Source organism: Anas platyrhynchos, chromosome 10 (genome assembly GCF_047663525.1).
Source record: "Anas platyrhynchos isolate ZD024472 breed Pekin duck chromosome 10, IASCAAS_PekinDuck_T2T, whole genome shotgun sequence".
Taxonomy (NCBI): domain Eukaryota; kingdom Metazoa; phylum Chordata; class Aves; order Anseriformes; family Anatidae; genus Anas; species Anas platyrhynchos.
In genome coordinates this window covers 14,316,473-14,333,469 of record NC_092596.1, presented here as the reverse complement: position 1 = coordinate 14,333,469, position 16,997 = coordinate 14,316,473, and the positions used below count along the sequence as shown (strand labels likewise).

Here is a 16,997-nt window from a genome sequence, read left to right as displayed (position 1 = left end):
TTCTTGGATTGCTTCTGCCCCACGCCCAGCCCAGTGGCTGACCTTCCGGAACGATGGCCACCTCAGAAAGGCCTGGGGTGCTGTGGGCAGAGGGGGCCATGGCTGCCGGGGGGTGCGCCTCTCCTCCGCGGCGGCAGCGGCAGCGGCATCGTCACCGGCGGCACGGCAGAGCCTGCGCCCGCCCGCACCCTGTGCTGTGAGTCCCAGGGTGGGGAGAGGGGCTGGGCTGTCCCACAACGCTTCCCTGGTCTCTCCTGGAGGCCAGAAAGGTTGTCACCGGGGAAGTGTTTGGCACCTGAGGCTGTTTAGGTGCCGCTGATTCAGTCTGAAACCACAACAAGGCTACTGATGCGTCTGGAGAACCAGGACATCCTCGTGGCCAAACAAAACGGAGCTCGAGGTCGGCCTTCCCCACAGGCAACCCTTTTTCCAGGCTGCCCAGCTCCTGGCAGCCGTGAGCAGGGTGCAGGCAAGCCAATGATTTCCCAACCACTCAGCCAGGCTCGGTGTCCCGTGGGAGCAGGAAAGCCAAGCGCAGGGTGTCCCAGCCACGGCACCCTCCTGCCCACCCTCGGGCGCAGCAGACAGGGGATGGTGGTGCACACAGACACTCCCCTCCACGGCCTGTGCCAGGAGGAAGCAGGGACACGTGCTGCAGCTCAACCCGGCGGCGTGACCCATCTAGGAACCCACACCCAGCGGAGATCAGAAGCTGATGGCTTGATTGAAGCAGGGCTGAAAACCTCGTTGGCTCCGCATTGCTGTACAAGGAGCCTTTGCTGTGGCCCTGGCGGTGATTACATTACAGCCCCAGGCAGGAGCTGCAATTACCCTTTGGCTTAATTGCATTCTGACAATAATCAGGCACGGATGTGAGCAGATGCTGCCTGGCCGTGAGCTGGCCTTGAGGCAGGAGCTGGGACCATAAGCTGCCCAACAGGGAGCACCCAGCAAGCAGCCAAGGGGCCGTGCTGAGCAGGAGCCCTGTGTCGGGGCCTGCCAAGCCCCGGCATCCATTACTGGCAGCGTCCCTTGACATTTATCCTGTGGGGAATGGAGACCAGACGCTGTTTCTTCCCGGCATGACGTAGCTCTGGGATGCACCACAGCCTCCCCTGAGACACAGACGTTTCTGTGCAGGGGAAGGGCTGAAGCAGCACAAATCCCTTCCTAGTGTGGCCCAAGCAGAAATTATTTCTCCCCCTGCCTCAGTTTCCCCGTGTGGAAGCAGGAGGGAGTGACCAGAGCTGCCTTTTCTGTCTGTCAGCTGCCTCCTGCCACACTTCTCCCTCCCACCACCTTTTCCAAAACTGGCTGCAAGGCTTCAATTTGCTCTCCGTATTTCTTGCCTCCCACCCTGTGTTGTTACCAACCGGCCTCACAGGCTGCGGGTGCAAGAGCCTGGAGCCCGTGTGCTGCCTGGAGCACGGTGGCCTCGCTCTGTGCTGCATGCCGTCAGGCACCTGGGGACTTTGCTAGGCCCCCAGCCTAGTTCTTTATTTTCTCACTGTACCCTGATTTTGCAGGCTTCCCAGGGAACCCCGCAGACGAAGACTGGGCCCCCAGGCCCGCCTGAAAATCATCGCGCAGCTGCAAGAGGCCATGGCCCTGCGTGCTGTCCTCCTCCTGCTCCTTGTGCTGACCGCCCTCATCTCCCAGCATCTCTCCAAGGACACCTCCTCCCAGCTGGGCAGGGTGAGGAGGAGGCTGGTGGCAGACCAGGGGAGATATTTGGATCATGCGGCCAAAGCCTCTCCTCACACACGGGAGAGGGAAGGCTCCAACCAGTTGATCCAACGTAAGTACGTGGCGGGTATTCAAAACACGCTCAAACCCCAAAACATTCCAACCCAGGAAGAAAAGGCGCTGGTGTTCCTAGCGTTTCCCTGGTGTCCTCCTCACCTTCTCCAGGACATGCCTCTCCTGCAGGTGCCCGCCGGTCCTGGCTGGCAGACTACCTGGGAGACGTGTGGTCTCACCTCTACGCCAACATCCCACGGGCAGTCCTCTTCGTCTTCCCCATCACCCTGCTGGTCCTGCTCCTCCTCTGCTGCCTCACGTACGTGTGTGCATCGCCCACCCTCCGCTGTCCCCTTCTCTGGGGCAGGTTTTCTAGGGCCGGTGCTTGCTGGGTCACCGCTCTGAAATGCCCGCTGTCACCAGCACCAGGGGGCAGGGGGTGGGTGAACCTCTGGCCACCCGTATAAGCTGGCCGGCCACCTTCTCCCTGTGTTTTTAGGGTAGCTTTGGACTGAGGTGAGCCGGGGAGCTTGGAGAAGCAGCGCAGAAAGGTGTGGAGCCTTCATGGAGTGCAGCTCAAAGAAACCCCCAAACTGCAGGAACCCAGAGGTGCTGTGGCAAGGCACAGAACCACTTTCTTCTTCCTTTCAGCTTATTTTAAAGAAGGAAAAAATCTCCCGGAATGTTTTTCCCACCCCAAAATAAAGTTCAGTCTTCACCTGAGGCTCTGCTCTCTGTGTCCTTATAGCCTGAACACAAACCTGACCACGACCCCAACCCATGGGACCACCGGTGTGGAAGAGGAGCTCAGCACCCCCCGGGCACCTCCAGCCCCACGCGTGGCCCCGCGCCTCCCACGGGCAAACCCCAACCACCCCCGGGGCTTTTCGGGGGGCTCCCGGGGAGCCCCAACCCCAACCCCAGGAGGGCGGTGAGCTGCAGGCAGAGCGGGGAGGCCCGGGGGGAGCCCTCCCCCGTCCTGCCCCCGCGGCTCCGCCCGGCCCGGCCTCCCCTCAGCTCCCCGCCCCGCTACGGGCGGAGCGTGCGGGGCCAGCGGCGGTGCTGGAGGCGGCTTGGGACGGCGGGGCCGGGGTTGGGGTTGGGGTTGGGATTGGGGCCGGGCCGCTCTGCTGGAGCCAGCGGAACCGGCTGCGGCTGCTGGCAGCGCGGTGGGGAGGCGGCATGACGCTCAAATCCAGCAGCGGAGGCGGCAGCAGCGGCAGCGGCAGCATGAGGACGGCGCTCTCCGACCTCTACCTGGAGCACCTGCTGCAGAACAGGGCCAAGCCCGAGGTGAGCCCCTGCCCTGCTCCCTGCCCTGCTCCCTGCCCTGCAGGGCTGCCCGCCGGGGCTCCGTGCCCGGTTTGGGGCAGCCCGGGGGGAGGTCTCCCGGCAGAGCTGCTCGGCTCTGAGAACCCCCCCCCGAGCCCTGGCTCGAGTTTGGGGTCGGGGCTTGCTTGCAGGGAGGAGATTTCCCCCCGGTGCTGCCCTTGGCCCATCCCGGTGGATGGACGCTGGAGCATCCCCCAAAGAGGCTCCCCAGGTCTGGCCCATGCTGGTGGTTTGTGTTTTTATGGCTCAACCCCAGCAGGGTGCTTCCAAAAAATAAAAAAACAAATAGCATTTGGGTCGGGCAGCTGCTGCGAGGAGCTCTCCCATCCCTCTGCTTGCCTGGCCACGTGCGGAGCGGGGATAAATCGCCAAAGGCAGCGCGGCGTGGAGGATGCAGGAGCCGGCCTGCAGCTCCCCGCTGTCACGGAGGCTTGGTGTCGGCAGGGATGAGGAGGGAGATGGCAAACTGGGCTGTGCGTGGGGCCTTTTGGGAGGTGCTCGCTAGGGCTAGCACCCAGCTGGTTTGTGTGTCCTGAGCTTGCCCATCGGCTGTGTGCTCGTCCCTGCAGCATGAGCAGGCATGGACAGCGCTGGCCATGCCCACGGTGGCTCTGCGGAGTGGCAGGGACATCGCAGCAGCTCTTGGGAGAGGTTCAGGGTCCTGCTTCCCAGCCCAAATTAGACAGAGCAGCAGAGGTTCCTCTTCTTGCTGCCCCTGGCAGAACCTCGTGCTGGGAAGCACCGCGCCGCACTCCTCCCGTGGCCGCAGGGCATGCAAAACCTCACAAGTGGAAGCAGAGTCATTGCCAGAAAACAAGCAGAAGTGAGGCAGGCCGCTGCCCTCTCCCCTTTGGCCCCACTATGTACCTTCCTGGCCCCTTATCTCCTCCCTGGCAAATACAGGTTTGCCAAGGAGGTGTGGGCATTACTGCCAGCGGTGCTCCTGCCTTGCAGGGTGACCTTGGGCATGCCACCGTATCGGCCGTGACTCAGTTCCCCGGCTGTAAAATGGGCAAATCTGAGCCCTGGCAGGCTGGTGGTGAAGAGAAGGGCAGTTTTTTGAGCTGGGGTGTGGAGGGGGCGGCGTGCTGTCCCCCAGGCATGCTGTCTCGTGGCACCAAAGCAGTGCCAGCTCCAGCGCAGGCCAAGGCTGCGGTCCCCAGTTCTGAAATGGCCACGGGTGAAACCAGTAGTTGAGACCAGAGGAAAACAACTGGGTTTGACCAAAATGACGTGGATGGGGTTGGTTTCAGCTCTTTAATCTTAAACCTATTTTGTGCTGTTCCAGTCCGTAGCGGCCGCAGGGAAAAAGCCATTTTGAAGGTGGGGAATGGAGCGGCCGGGCCACCTCACCATCAGTGTCACAGTGTTACTGGCTGTCCCTTGGAGGTGACAGGCTTCGCAAACACATCTGGAAGGCTGCATCAGCCTTTCCTTGAGGGAAAACGGTGCCTCAGCAAAACTGACTGGGCTCCCTAGGAAATCTAAACCTATTCAGTCTCAGCTCCCAGTGAGCTGGAATCAGTGTGAGGGCGCACAGAGGTGGCGGCATGCACTGGTCCCACAGCCACTTGTGTCCCTTGTCCCTCCTGCTTCTCTGTTCCCCTTTCTCCTGTGACCTGGTGGCACGTCTGTGCCTATTTCTGGTTTCAGCAGCGTAATCCTGTTTGGTTTCAAACTTTTTTTCTTTTTTTAAACTTGGATCATATTGCTGAGGCCTTGGGTGAGATTGCTCATGTGATTGTAGACCTGAGCAGGGAGTAGCCTCGGGCAGGAGGCAGGATGAATTACTTCTAAATGGCCACATGACCACTGCTGCCCAGCCTGCATGGCCTGAAAGCAACAGCCACGCTCTTTTTCTTTATATTTTTTTGTTAGTTTGCTTTTGTTTTTACATGTTGATCTTTTTTAAGCTGTACTGAGACCCCAGTGCACACATCTGCTGCACGGCGGTGATGCTCCAGGGTGGGAGGAGAGGCTGCTGGAGACATCTCTGCACCAAGCAGGAGAGCAGATGGCCCTGCAGAAAGCTGCGGGCAGCACCTGGACGTGCAGGACATGGGCCGGGGAGGGCTGCGGGCAGGGCGATGCCCAGGCTTGCTGTGGGGACAATGGGGCAGGACGCGTGGAGGGCTCTTAAGCCATGCCGGGTGTGCCAGCTGGCATGGCCTCATCCTTGCTCATTCCCTGGCACCGAAATATGCTGGCAGGGAAGGAGCTGGCTGTGCCTCCAGTTGGGATGCTCTTCCCCACCCCATGGCAAGAGTGTGTTTCAGGGCGTCCTCTGCTCTGTGCTCACGGGATGGGGTTGAGCCACCCCAGGGCAAGGACGCACCCGTGCCAGCCTCCCTGCCTATGCCCACAGGGATTATGACCAGACGAGGGGGGATGGCTGCTGGAGGGAGCTGGTGGAGCGCGTCTGCTGCTGTACCAGGAGGGCAATCCCAGGGGATCCTGGCACTGGGCTTCCTCTGCCCTCCTGCCTCCATCTGAGCTGCTGTGCTTTGGGGGCCCTCTTGGCAAAGCCAGCAGTGCCCGACCTTTCTCCACGTGCTCACCACGTGCTCTTCCAAGGCCACCCGATATCGAGGTCCCTTGGTGAGGACAGCAAGGAGAGCCCAGGAACCAAACCACCAGGCGTGCCCTTTGCACCAGGGTGCCGCTTCCCCAAGTGCTGCTTCAGCCGCCTGGAAATGAGCTGCCCGGTTAATGTTTGATTTCCCCGGTGCCGTGCGGCCCAGTGCAGCAGCAGGAGCCACCCCGGTGGGCGATGCTGACCGTGGGGCAGGGTGCCAGGCCCTGGGGTCCTCCAGCACTGTGTGGTTTAGCTCCAAACTTCCTCGCCCTGGTTGCAGAAGTGGCCGAGCCCTGGGGCTGTGTGGAACTGTCTGTGGCCGCAGGGCTGGCTGCTGGCAGCGTGCAGGCACAGATGTTTCCTGCGGAGCCGTGTGTACGTAGCAGGAGCTGTCCCCCTGCCAGCACCGCTGCAGAGCCTCCAGAGGTCACCAAGCTGGCCAGGAGCGTGACAGCTGCTGGGAGGGTTCAGGGAAGGCAATGCAGCCAGACAGCTCGCGTGCACCGAGCAGGAGCTGTGCATCCTGCATCCAGTGCCCTGCTGCGCAGCACTGGAGCTGACGTGTGCCCTCCCCAGCTCCCCATCACGAGCTTGGCATTTCCCATCCCCAAGCACCGACCGCTCGGTGCAGTCACCTGGGGGCTGCCGGGGATCCTAGAGGACCCTGCTGGGTTCAGAGCGGCCGCCGAGTGACTGGAGCCCTCCTGAGGCACTGCAGCGAGTGTGCGGTGACGAGGCTCGCTCTCCAGGAGTCACCAGGGTGACACTGGTGCTGTGTCAGCGTCGAGGCCTGGGTGTTTTCTCCAGCTCTCAGCAAAAAGCAAAGGTCAGGGCCAGGAGGCTCAGCTGGCTGGGGTGGTGGGGACGGGAACTCCCAGCCCTGGAGCAGACTGTGCCGTGTCCTGGGTCACCGGGCTTTGCTGAGCCTGGGGGTTTGGAGCCGGGGATTGCGTGGTGTAATGCTTTCCCGAGGCATGAATGAGATAAACGTGATCTGTGCTGACTCAGGTCACCTCACAGGCACTTTGGCCTCAGGCAGGGCTGGAGAAGTTCATTCTCTTCTTCCTCTTCTTCCTCCCACCCACTCGCTCAGCAGGGCTGGGATGGCCGATGGGGAGCCGGGGGCACGGACAGCACTGCAGGGTCAGTCCTGGGGGGCAGCAGCTCACTTTGCAGTGTCCCTGCGGCATGGCAGAGCATGTCTGGAGGTCCCTGTCTGGGACCCCTGCCCCAGCGCCCACTGCAGACCAAGAACAGATTTCCTCAGGGCTGAAATCCTCTATGAAATCTATGAAATCCTCTTCCCAGTGCCGACGGCCCCAGCTGGGCTGGAGCTGGGTGCTGGAGGGGAGCAGGGAGCTTCTGGCTGGCTCGGGAGCACTTTGCCTTCGGTGCCTGGATGGGGACGTGGCCCTGCAGCGTGTTGGTTGCCCGTTGACCCAGATGAGGAAAAGCTGAGCTTGCAAACTGAGCAAGGGCAGAGCCTGGCCCCAGTTCTGCCCCTGTTCCTCAGGGGTGAGGCCCAAACAGCTCCGTGAAGCTGCCCTGGGCTTTTGTGGGCTTTGGGCCACGCGCTGCTGCGACACATCAGTGGTGTGCGGGACCTGCTGCTGCAGAAGACAACCAGCTGTGGACTCCTGGCTTCTGTACCTGTAACTTTTCCAAAGGTTTCTCGCCTCCTGTGTCTCCCAAGCTGGAAAACTGCTGATCTTGATCTTCAAGGGGGAAGCTGTTTTGCTCTCTTTCTTCCCTTGCTCTTCCTGTCCTCTCCTCCACTCACGGGTCTCGCCTCCCCCCCTGCGCCCAGGAACGTGACCATGGGAGTAGCTCAGCCCCACGCAGGGGGAGCCCCTAAACCCCGGTCTGTGTTTTGCCCTGACAGGCCGTCACCCAGGCCCCGAATGCCATGACCGAGGACATTTACACCAACGGCTCGGCCACTCTGGGCAGTCCCTCCCACAGTAACGGCCGCGAGGTGCGGAAGATACGCCTGGTGCAGTTCGAGAAGGTGACAGAGGAGCCCATGGTGAGGACCCCAAAGCCTGGTGGCACCGAGCGGGGTAGAGGGGCAGGCAGAGCCATGCTGGTGGGCTGAATATGGGGGAGGCTCAGCCACAAGAAGAGGGTGCTGGATGCTGCCTCCTGCCCGGGACCTGCAGGCGATGCCCGTGCCAAGAGGAGCCGATGTTGCTGGGAGCGCGGGGGCTCTCCCCTCCGGCCAGCAGTCACAGATTTTCCTGTCTTCCAGGGAATCACGCTGAAGCTGAACGACAAGCAGAGCTGCATGGTGGCCAGGATCTTCCACGGGGGCATGATTCACAGACAAGGTAACAGCAAGGGACAGCCGAGGCCCTCCTAGAGGCCATGCACCAGGGGCACGATTACATCTGGCTTCTTTCCGTGCGGAGATCAGGCAGCCCCGCCGTGGCATGGATATCTGTGTCCTTTCCTCCACCAGGAGCATGTCAGGAGCTCAGGACTCGCCCATCTCTCTGCAGGGTTGTTGTTAATGCGCTGGAGGCTTTAGGGAGAAATGCAGGGCTGGGGGAAGGGCTCTCCCAAAATGGAACCTGAGAGCCGTCCGTCTCCCTCCTGTGACGGGGTGACCGTAACTAGAGATGGATCGTACCCCAGAGGCTGGGGGGGAAGCTCTTCCCGTTCCTGAAGTGCACAGGCAGGACAGGCGTGCTGGGGATTGGCTCTGCAGACCAAAATTAAGTGCCAAAAGAAATTAATAGGTGCCATTTTGTGGGTTTGGGTCTTGCCAAGGGGGTGTGGAAATGAGATGTTTTGTGCTTAGATGAGGCCCCTTTTCCAGCCTGGGGTCGAAGTGGGAAGTCTGAGCTCGCCCCTGCCAAGATAATACAGAAGCCATTCCAATAATGCTGCCGGAGCCTGATTTATAGCAGTATATCTGAGGCTATAATCTGGCTGGATGTATAAATTTAAAACACATAAAGTCGAGAAAGCTGGTGTTCAAGGGCTTTGTAAAGAGGCTGTCATTTGGCTCCAAGTGAGGTACTTGGGGCTGGGTTTAAATAACTCTGGAACGGGTGCTTTGACCAGTCTAAAGCAGGGAAAGACACAAAGTGGAAAGTAAACTGATAACCTTCAGCGTGAACAAAGGGTGTGCGTTGGGCAGAGAGGGTGCAATTCATTCCCCTTGTGCCTTGGGGTTAGGTGAGGGGTGGCTCCACGAGCACTGCTCAGGCAAACACCACCGTGGTGCCCGGGGCACAGCTCTCACCGGGGCTCAGAGGCTGCTGGAGCTGCCTAGCTGGGGTTTGGTGGGTGCCTTTTGTCTACTCCTGCATTTTTATGTTTCTCCCGTTGCTGGCAGGCTCCCTGCACGTGGGTGATGAGATCATAGAAATCAATGGGCAGAGCGTGAGCAACCACTCGGTTGACCAGCTGCAGAAGATGCTGGTAGGTATCTGTGTGTGGCGGGGCTGTTCCCCAGGAGCGAGCCCTTTGCCTACGGATGTGCTGCTTGGGGAGCTTGTCTTTGTCTCTTGAGAAGGGGCCAGCATGGAGGGAACAGACGGAGGGAAGCATTTCCTTTATGCTGGCCAAATGGGACGCTCCTCCTGAGCTCCTCCCAGGGACAGCTGGGCTGGAGATGGAGCAGATCTCTGTGCTCATTCTGGTGATGCTGGGCAGTGCCCACAGCCAGCTCCTTGTGCGGGTGTCAGTGTCCCCCTTGGGTGTGGAACAAGCGTGGCAAAGCAATGCTGCTACAGCTCTTAGCCCATCCCCAGCAGAGCCATTTCTGCCTGGGCTCTGGCCTCCCCAAATCACAGCAGAGCGGCGAGCACACAGGAGCATTTCCTCTGTGGGTCCTCGCTCCCTGTGCAGGTTGCTGCTGCCGGGCTGCCTCCAGGCCCACCTACTCCAACTTTTCTTTCTCCCCTTCCTTTGTTCACTAGAAAGAAACCCAGGGCATGGTCTCAATAAAAGTCATTCCCAACCAGCAAAGCCGCCTCCCTGCTCTCCAGGTAAGTGCGGGCTGTGTCGTGACACGGCTCTGGGGCTGGGTGGGACCAGAGCAAACCACCAGGGACCAACTCTGGGGAGAGGCCTGGGGCAGGGTAGGGGTCTGGAGGAGCTGCTGGAGGGCAAAGGGACCTGCCCTGCACTTCCATCACCGCAGATGAGTTAACCTGATGCGTATGCAGGAACACGGGCCTGGGTTTCCCCAGCCACACACCTACTTGTGCGCAGTCTTTAGCGATGCGAAAGCAGCAGTGTGCGTGCACCAGGAAGCCCGAGAGCTTCCTGCCCACCTCCAGGCCTTGCCGTTACACAGCCTTGCAGCCACATCCCCGTTACAGCTCACGGCAGCGCCTCCAGGTGCAGCACGGGGCGCTCGGCCGTGCCGGGCCGTTACTGCTGCCTGCTGCATCAGCCCCGGCACTGCTGAGCAGCTCTGCCCCTGAGCGAGGGGGAGGAAGGAAGCAGTGGGGGAGAGGAAGGCAGCTCCTGCTGCCACTGCCGGGCAGGGGGTGACACGCTCCGGAGGGTGCACGCCTGCGCTCAGCATGGGCACTTGGCTGGCTTTGCCTTTGGAGTCCTGCTTTGGCCGAAATGCTCGGGGTAACGCGGAGGGCTGGTCCTCAGGGAGGATGTCTGAGCGTGGTGGCCGGCACACTGAGCTGCTCCCGGGGCTGCAGCTCACCCCAGCACAGTCCCTGCGCTGTGGACAGGCAGCAGTGGGAGAGGGGCTTGGGAGAGGTGGGGGCAGGATCTCCCGCAGAGGAGCTGAAGTCTCTGAGTATGGGGGTGAGTGAAAATCACCCCATTTCTCTCTCAGCCCTTGCGGCCGTCATTCCAGCTCTACCAGCCTTGCATGTGCTTGTTTATTAAGTGCTGGCCCTGTCTCCCCTTTCCTGCTGTCCTGGGCCTACCCTGGCCTGACCGAGCCAGCTCCAATCGGCCAGGCCAGCTCAGCGCCGGGGAGAAGTTACCTCTGAGAAAAAGGACAAACCACCTGGCTCTGGGCTCAGGGAAGGACACGGGGACAAACTCCTTCCCAGCAGCAGCAGTTGCCCTCCCCTCAATGCATCCAGGCTCCCGGGACCAGCAGCTCCCGAGGTGCCCAGGTCTGTGCTGGCTGCAGCCCCCTGCTGAGAGCAGAGTAACTCCTGGTTTCGTTTCACCTCCTCTGTCCCCTCGATCCCCTTCAGCTCACGGCGTGACGGTGCAGATCCCAGCACCGCGATGCCCTGGGCGAAAGCAGTGCCCAGCCTGGCAGCCGGCCACCACGAGGCCAGCCGAGGGCTTCTCGTGGCAGTTCTGCTTGGGAGGATCCTAATGAGAAACACCGAGCGCTCAGGTCTCTCAGGGTCACCTCCAACCCCGACATAAACTGCAGGTTTTTGACCTTAAATACCGAGGCTCCTTCTGCTGGGGCCTGCTCGGTGCCTGAGCTTCCAGCCCCAGGAAGGGGCTGGCAAATAATCTGCACCGGGAGCCGGCCATTTGATGTCCTTGGGTAATGCCTGGAGCTGTCTAGGGGTGACGCTCAGTCGGGGTCTTTCCAAAATTTGAGGGACCTGGCTATGCCTGGCTTGGAGAAGAGGGCTCCAGGCAGTTCCCGCTGTGCGTCCTCTGCGTGCTTGTGTCGGTGCCCACCTTCCTGGCACCACAGGGTGCTTTCAAAGCAAGTGTTGGTCCTGAGCAGGTGGCAGGATCCTAGAAGGCTGTTCCATGTTTGTCGTCTTCCTTCCCAAGAGGTCTCATGGCACAGCCCGATCTGTGCTCTGCTTTCCTGGCAGCGAGGGACCCGCGCTTGTGTCCCGCTGGCCCTGTGCTTCTGGCAGGTCACAGCAGCGCTGCTGGAGGATGTGCTGTGGGGAAATTGTTTTGATGGGGAATAAGGACAGCACGGTCTGCCCAGCTCGGGCACGCAGTCCTTCAGCAGCTGCACAGCTGCTGCCAGGCGATGCAGCGTGGGGCTGGGAGCTGGATATGGCCAAGCTCAGCCGCCCGGCACGGCCGTGCCAACTGCAGCCCTTTCTCTCTTCCAGATGTTCATGAGGGCGCAGTTTGACTATGACCCCAAAAAAGACAGCCTGATCCCCTGCAAGGAAGCGGGGCTGAAGTTCCAGACCGGCGACGTGATTCAGATCATCAACAAGGACGACAGCAACTGGTGGCAGGGCCGCGTGGAGGGCTCCAGCACCGAGGCGGCGGGGCTCATCCCTTCCCCAGAGCTCCAGGAGTGGTAGGTTCCTGGTCAGGGAACCCCAGTCTGGGGATGGACGTGGTCGTGGGGCTGGGAGCCACATCCCCAGCTCACAGCTGGGGCACGGAGCTCTGCTGTGCTGGCAGGAGTAGGGTGAGACTCTAGGGTGGGTGCCCCTGTGTGTCTGAGGGACGATCCCAGTGCTCTCCAGGGCCTTGGGGTGGCAGCCGGGCCTCACTGGTGTCCTCCTCTCTCGGCAGGCGTGTGGCAAGCACCACCCAGTCCAGTCAGAGCGAAGCCCCGAGCTGCAGCCCCTTTGGGAAGAAAAAGAAGTGCAAAGACAAATACCTGGCCAAGCACAGCTCAAGTAAGTGTGAGCCCCAAAATCTGCAGGCTGTCAAACACGGGGCAGGCGCTGGCCTTGCTGCTGCTCAGCCCTCGGGAAGCAGTCACAGCAAAAAGGGACCACAAAACCCCAGGTCAGTGTCCTGTTGGGACACGGAGCGTGCCTGTCAGCTGCTTGTGAAAACCCCGAGCTAACCCGTGCTCGGCCTGCCCTGGGCCAGCAGCGGGCTGAGGACGTGCTGGCTGCTGGCCCGACCTGTAGCTCCGAGCAACAACAAACAGGGCCATAAATCAGCAAGATAAATAAAGGTCCCCGAGCAACAAGCTCTCTGCAGCTTCCCGCTGCCTCCTCACCCTGCTGCTGGGTCCTACTGTTCTGGGCAGAAACGCCCCATCTCGATCGCTCCCCTCGCTTTGCCAGAGGATCTGGCTGTACTCCCACACGCACAGCCTGACTGTCATAGCCAGGCCGGTGCTAATTACTGTCTTGTTTCTCTTCCGCTCCAGTTTTTGACCAGCTGGATGTGGTTTCCTACGAGGAGGTGGTGAGGCTGCCCGCCTTCAAGAGGAAGACCCTGGTGCTCATCGGTAGGCCCTGCCCCAGGTGTCCTCAGCGCAGGGGCTGCACGTGCTGGGGGCCGTGGGGCTGAACGTGGGCTGGGGCAGGGCTGCCCTTCAAAGCTTGTGAGCTTTGGGGAGCGTTTACTATGCCTGCAGCAGTCCCCAAGCAGGCTGACATCTGCATGTGGGCTGCCACCTGCACTGCAGGGCTGGGGTGGAGTGGGTTCGGGAGAGTTTCTGGCTCTTAAACATTGTCCTGGTTGCTGGAGGCAAGAGCACCTGATGCAGGGAGAGCTTCCTCCAGGCTGGAGAACACCACAGACCTGCTCAGAAAGCGGGTCCTGGGAGTGCTGGTACCATCCCTCAGACATGGAGCTGCAGAGGAGCCCTGGCTCCTCCTGAGCCCGGCTCCAGCGTCCATCCCTCCTTCCCTGCAGGAGCCAGTGGAGTGGGCCGTAGCCACATCAAGAACGCTCTGCTCAGCAACAACCCCGAGAAGTTCATGTACCCAGCTCCTCGTAAGTAACTCCGCAGGGCGAGGGGCACACAGCCCTGCCCTGGCACCCCCTGGGGCATGTTCCTCACCTCCTCCTCAGGGCAGGGGGGCCTGGACCTTCTGACCTTCATGGGAGGTACACAGGTCTTCTGTGCTCTTCCTTGCCCTAGCCCCATGCTCAAAAAGGGACCAGAAACCCCCCAGGTCAGTTCCCCAGGCCTTCTGGGGTCAGCACATGCCAGGCATTGCCCTCTCTCCCCAGATACCACGCGCCCCCCGAAGAAGAACGAGGAGGACGGGAAGGATTACTACTTCGTCTCCACCGAGGAGATGACCCGGGACATCTCAGCCAACGAGTTCCTGGAGTTTGGAAGCTACCAGGGGAATATGTTCGGCACCAAGTTTGAAACAGTGCACAAGATCCACCAGCAGGACAAAGTCGCTATCTTGGACATTGAGCCCCAGGTAGGGAGCAGGGGAACGGGAGCGGGATGGGGATTGCCGTGCATTGAACCACCCTCGTGCTGGGTGTGACCAACCCAGCCTTCCCCAAGCCTGGGAGCATTGAGGTGGCATTTCCATGCCCAAGATGTGGGTACAGCATGTGCCTGGCTGGGACAGGGACCCTGTCCCCTGTCAGACACCAGCCATGGGGGTGCTGCTTCATGAAGTGGTGTCCAACAGCCAGCCCAGAGCAGGGTGCTCTGCAGGGACGGGGATGGATGCTCACGGCTGCATCACGGGCACCACAACATCCCTGTAACCATGTGCTGCTCTCTCCACAGACCCTGAAGATCGTCCGCACGGCAGAGCTCTCCCCATTCATAGTCTTCATCGCCCCAACAGACAAGGCAGAGGAGGTGAGTGATGGTGGCAGTTGCAGAGTTTCCTCTCATTTGGGCAGGGGGTGGAGAGGAGCAGAAACCTTGTGGCAGCCCAGGGCTCTCCTCCCTGCTCTGTAAGGAGGATCATCATCTTCCTTGTGGTGCAGGGAGGCTTCATCAGCCCAGAGCTAAGGAATAGGATTGAGGGATTCCTGCAGCCTTAGGCTGACTGCCAGGTACAGACCCCAGCCCGCATCGGCCCCGCAGCACCACGAGCCACTAGCATGTAGCTGGGTGCACAGCCCAGCACCAGCACCAGCTGTAGCAGTGCTGCAGAGCAGGAACACTTCTCCTGCCATCAGCTATGCAAATCGGACAGGCAAACAGCAGTGTTCCATTCTTCTGCTCATTGTGCTCATCCCTCCAAAATGAGGGCCAAGCAGCACTGATGCTGCAGTTAACCCGCCCGGTGCTGAGCACCCCAGGGCTGGCGGCTGCGTGCCTGCTTCCCAGAGACAGAGAGCAGCTCTGCCTCCCTGCCGAGCCACTGCCTGCGGCTCCCCCAGAGCTAACCACAGCAGGGAGATGGGGAGCAGTGGGAGAAAAGGAAATCCCACAGAGCCGTGCTCCTCCTGACCCACAGCACCGCTCAGAGGCTGGACCAGCCCAGACCATTAGCTGGGGGTCGTACAGCGTGCAGCAGGCTGCAGAGGGAGATTTCTGTAGCATCACACAGGCGTTGATGTGCAGTGTTATACAGTCAGACTGCACACTGGGGGCAGCCCGCTCCCCCCAGCCCATGCCCCGTGGCTGCGCTGGCTCCAGGCAGAGGCACTAATCCCTGCCGCAGTGGGCAGGGCCAGCCCTGCTGCTGCACGCACTGCTCTATATATAGCCAGCTGCCGCAGCTCAGGTAGCTGCTTCCTCCAGGAGTAAGAGCCAAAATGTCACCTAGCAGGGCTTGTGTGACCCAGGCAAACTGCTCAGTTAGAGGCTGCGGGGAGCCAGCAGCGGGATGGGGAGGCTGCTGGGGCTGTCAGCCCGTGCTGCTTACAGGCCAGCGGGGAGGGATCGTCTTGCAGAGCTCCTGCTTTTAAATCAGCCCCAGGCCTCAAGCTGGGGAGCTGTAGCAATGAGCAGCCCGCTGCTAGGCGAACCTCCTCCTCCTGGGGAGCTGCCACAAGGCACTTTAAAGACGAATACAGGGCTAAGCAGAGCTGACCTCACTCTAGCGGGTAACCTGATGCTCCCAGCATTGCATAAAAGCACAATTCAAATCCACTGATGCTCCCGTGGGGCTGCACAACAGCTCTCCTGGCCTGTTCGCTGCTCTGTGCTCAGGCTGGGAACAGCTGGAGCTGTTTTGGGGATGGGACAGAGCTTGCCTGTTGGGAGGGGCTGGGAATCCCCCTCCTCAGCCTCCTGAGTGTGCTCTCCTGTTCCTTGCAGTCAGAGGCGTTGCAGCAACTCCGTAAGGATTCCGAGAGCATCCGGAGCCGCTACGCACACTACTTCGACCTCTCCATAGTCAACAACGGGGTGGAGGAAAGCCTCAAGCTGCTGGAGGAAGCCTTTGAGCAGGCCTGCAGCTCTCCACAGTGGGTGCCTGTCTCCTGGGTGTACTGAGAGGGCTTCCAGCCCCCGCCGCTTCCCATCAACCCATCCTGCAGCAGAGAAACCTCCTCCTCAGCTTCCCCTGATCGCCGCCCGGCCCAGCACAAGTCCCTTCCTCTGCTGCCCCACGGACCCGGTCTCATTTGGTCGACACACACAGGGTCTCCAGAGCGCCACTGCCAGGGAATGCAGGCCAGAGGCTGCCCGAAGGAACAGCCACCTCCCGCTGCACTCAAACGGGGCTGCAGCAGAGCCCACGGCATCCCCACAGCTCAGAGCACAGCCCCCCCGCCTCACCTGGCGAGGGAAAGCACAATCCTGCAGCACCCAGCCCGTCTTGGTCTCTGCGTCAGCCCCAAGGGACGTGGTACAGCAGGGGCCTTCCAGGCAGGTGTCCCTGCACCTGCACCAAACACCTTGAAAGCCTGGATGGTGACCTCGAGCCCCTGACAAGCCCACAGCTTGGGAGGCTTCTTAGACCACAGCAGGGCTCCTAAGTCCAAGGCTTTCCCCTCACAAGCAAGTAAAACCAGAAAAAAGCAAGTGTGGATTTGACACGGAACGTGCCATCCCCAGGCAGGTCTTGCGCCTGCATTCTGAGGTTTGGGTTTTCTGTTTCACCCTGTGCAACTGTAGTTGTAAAAACTCCCTGCATTTAAATCCTCACTGTGCGGCTTGGATTGTTACTGGCTGGCCAGAAAAACTCAGCAGCAGTTGAGCAAGTCCTGCGGACCAAAGCCCAGAGGGGCAGTTCAATGGGTAAAGTAGATCCAGCCACAAGTATCCATTGCATGCAGTAGAAACAGTCTCTAAAGAGATCATCCAGGCATGTTTTCCAGTCCCGGGTGCCTCGCACACCGTATGCTAACCTAAAAGGCACCCCCACAAAGGGGTTTGCTCCTCCTGAAGGTGGAATGCATCGATACACCAGCCCCACCATGCCCAGGAAGCATCGTGGTGGCTCCCGGGCAGACCACAGCCATCACCTCCATGCAAGAATATCGTGTGTGTTCAGCAGTCAGCTAGGGGAAGGGGGCTAACAAGTCTTGTGCAATCTTTTTTTGTTTTGTTTTAAGGATGCCAAAAATAAGATCTGTTGATGTGCAATAGGGACCTTTGTTCTGATCCACTGCAGGGAAACAATGAGCAGCAATAAACATGTGCTGAAACATCGCCGTGGCTGGTGTTTTAACTCAGGCTGCGTAGAGGCTCCCAGCTGCAAGCCTTCCACCTCCCTGACCCAGAGACACTTGAGGTAAAGCAGGCCAGTGCCGAGCAGTTCTCCATCCACTGCCAGACCTCTCCAGTAGGAAGAAAGAAAGCTTC

At 60.4% G+C, this 16,997-nt stretch overlaps 1 protein-coding gene across 1 annotated transcript; it reads left to right on the top strand.

Moving 5' to 3' along the window:
* The first annotated feature begins 2,788 nt into the window (after positions 1-2,788).
* On the top strand, positions 2,789-16,844 carry MPP1 (MAGUK p55 scaffold protein 1). Its single transcript, XM_027464895.3, has 12 exons — positions 2,789-3,033; positions 7,530-7,673; positions 7,896-7,974; positions 8,988-9,073; positions 9,574-9,642; positions 11,674-11,870; positions 12,092-12,198; positions 12,684-12,764; positions 13,175-13,255; positions 13,496-13,698; positions 14,019-14,093; positions 15,507-16,844. The coding sequence occupies exons 1-12, from the start codon at positions 2,923-2,925 to the stop codon at positions 15,681-15,683; spliced, it is 1,410 nt and encodes a 469-aa protein (XP_027320696.3). The 5' UTR covers positions 2,789-2,922; the 3' UTR covers positions 15,684-16,844.
* The last annotated feature ends 153 nt before the right edge of the window (positions 16,845-16,997 follow it).

What these genes read in the sequence shown, in the direction of transcription:
- MPP1 (XM_027464895.3), top strand. Translation starts at nt 2,923, where the DNA reads ATGACGCTCAAATCCAGCAGCGGAGGCGGCAGCAGCGGCAGCGGCAGC. An exon ending in AGAACAGGGCCAAGCCCGAG is followed by an intron (nt 3,034 to 7,529) that starts GTGAGCCCCTGC and finishes TTGCCCTGACAG; the next exon opens with GCCGTCACCCAGGCCCCGAA. An exon ending in GAAGACCCTGGTGCTCATCG is followed by an intron (nt 12,765 to 13,174) that starts GTAGGCCCTGCC and finishes CCTTCCCTGCAG; the next exon opens with GAGCCAGTGGAGTGGGCCGT.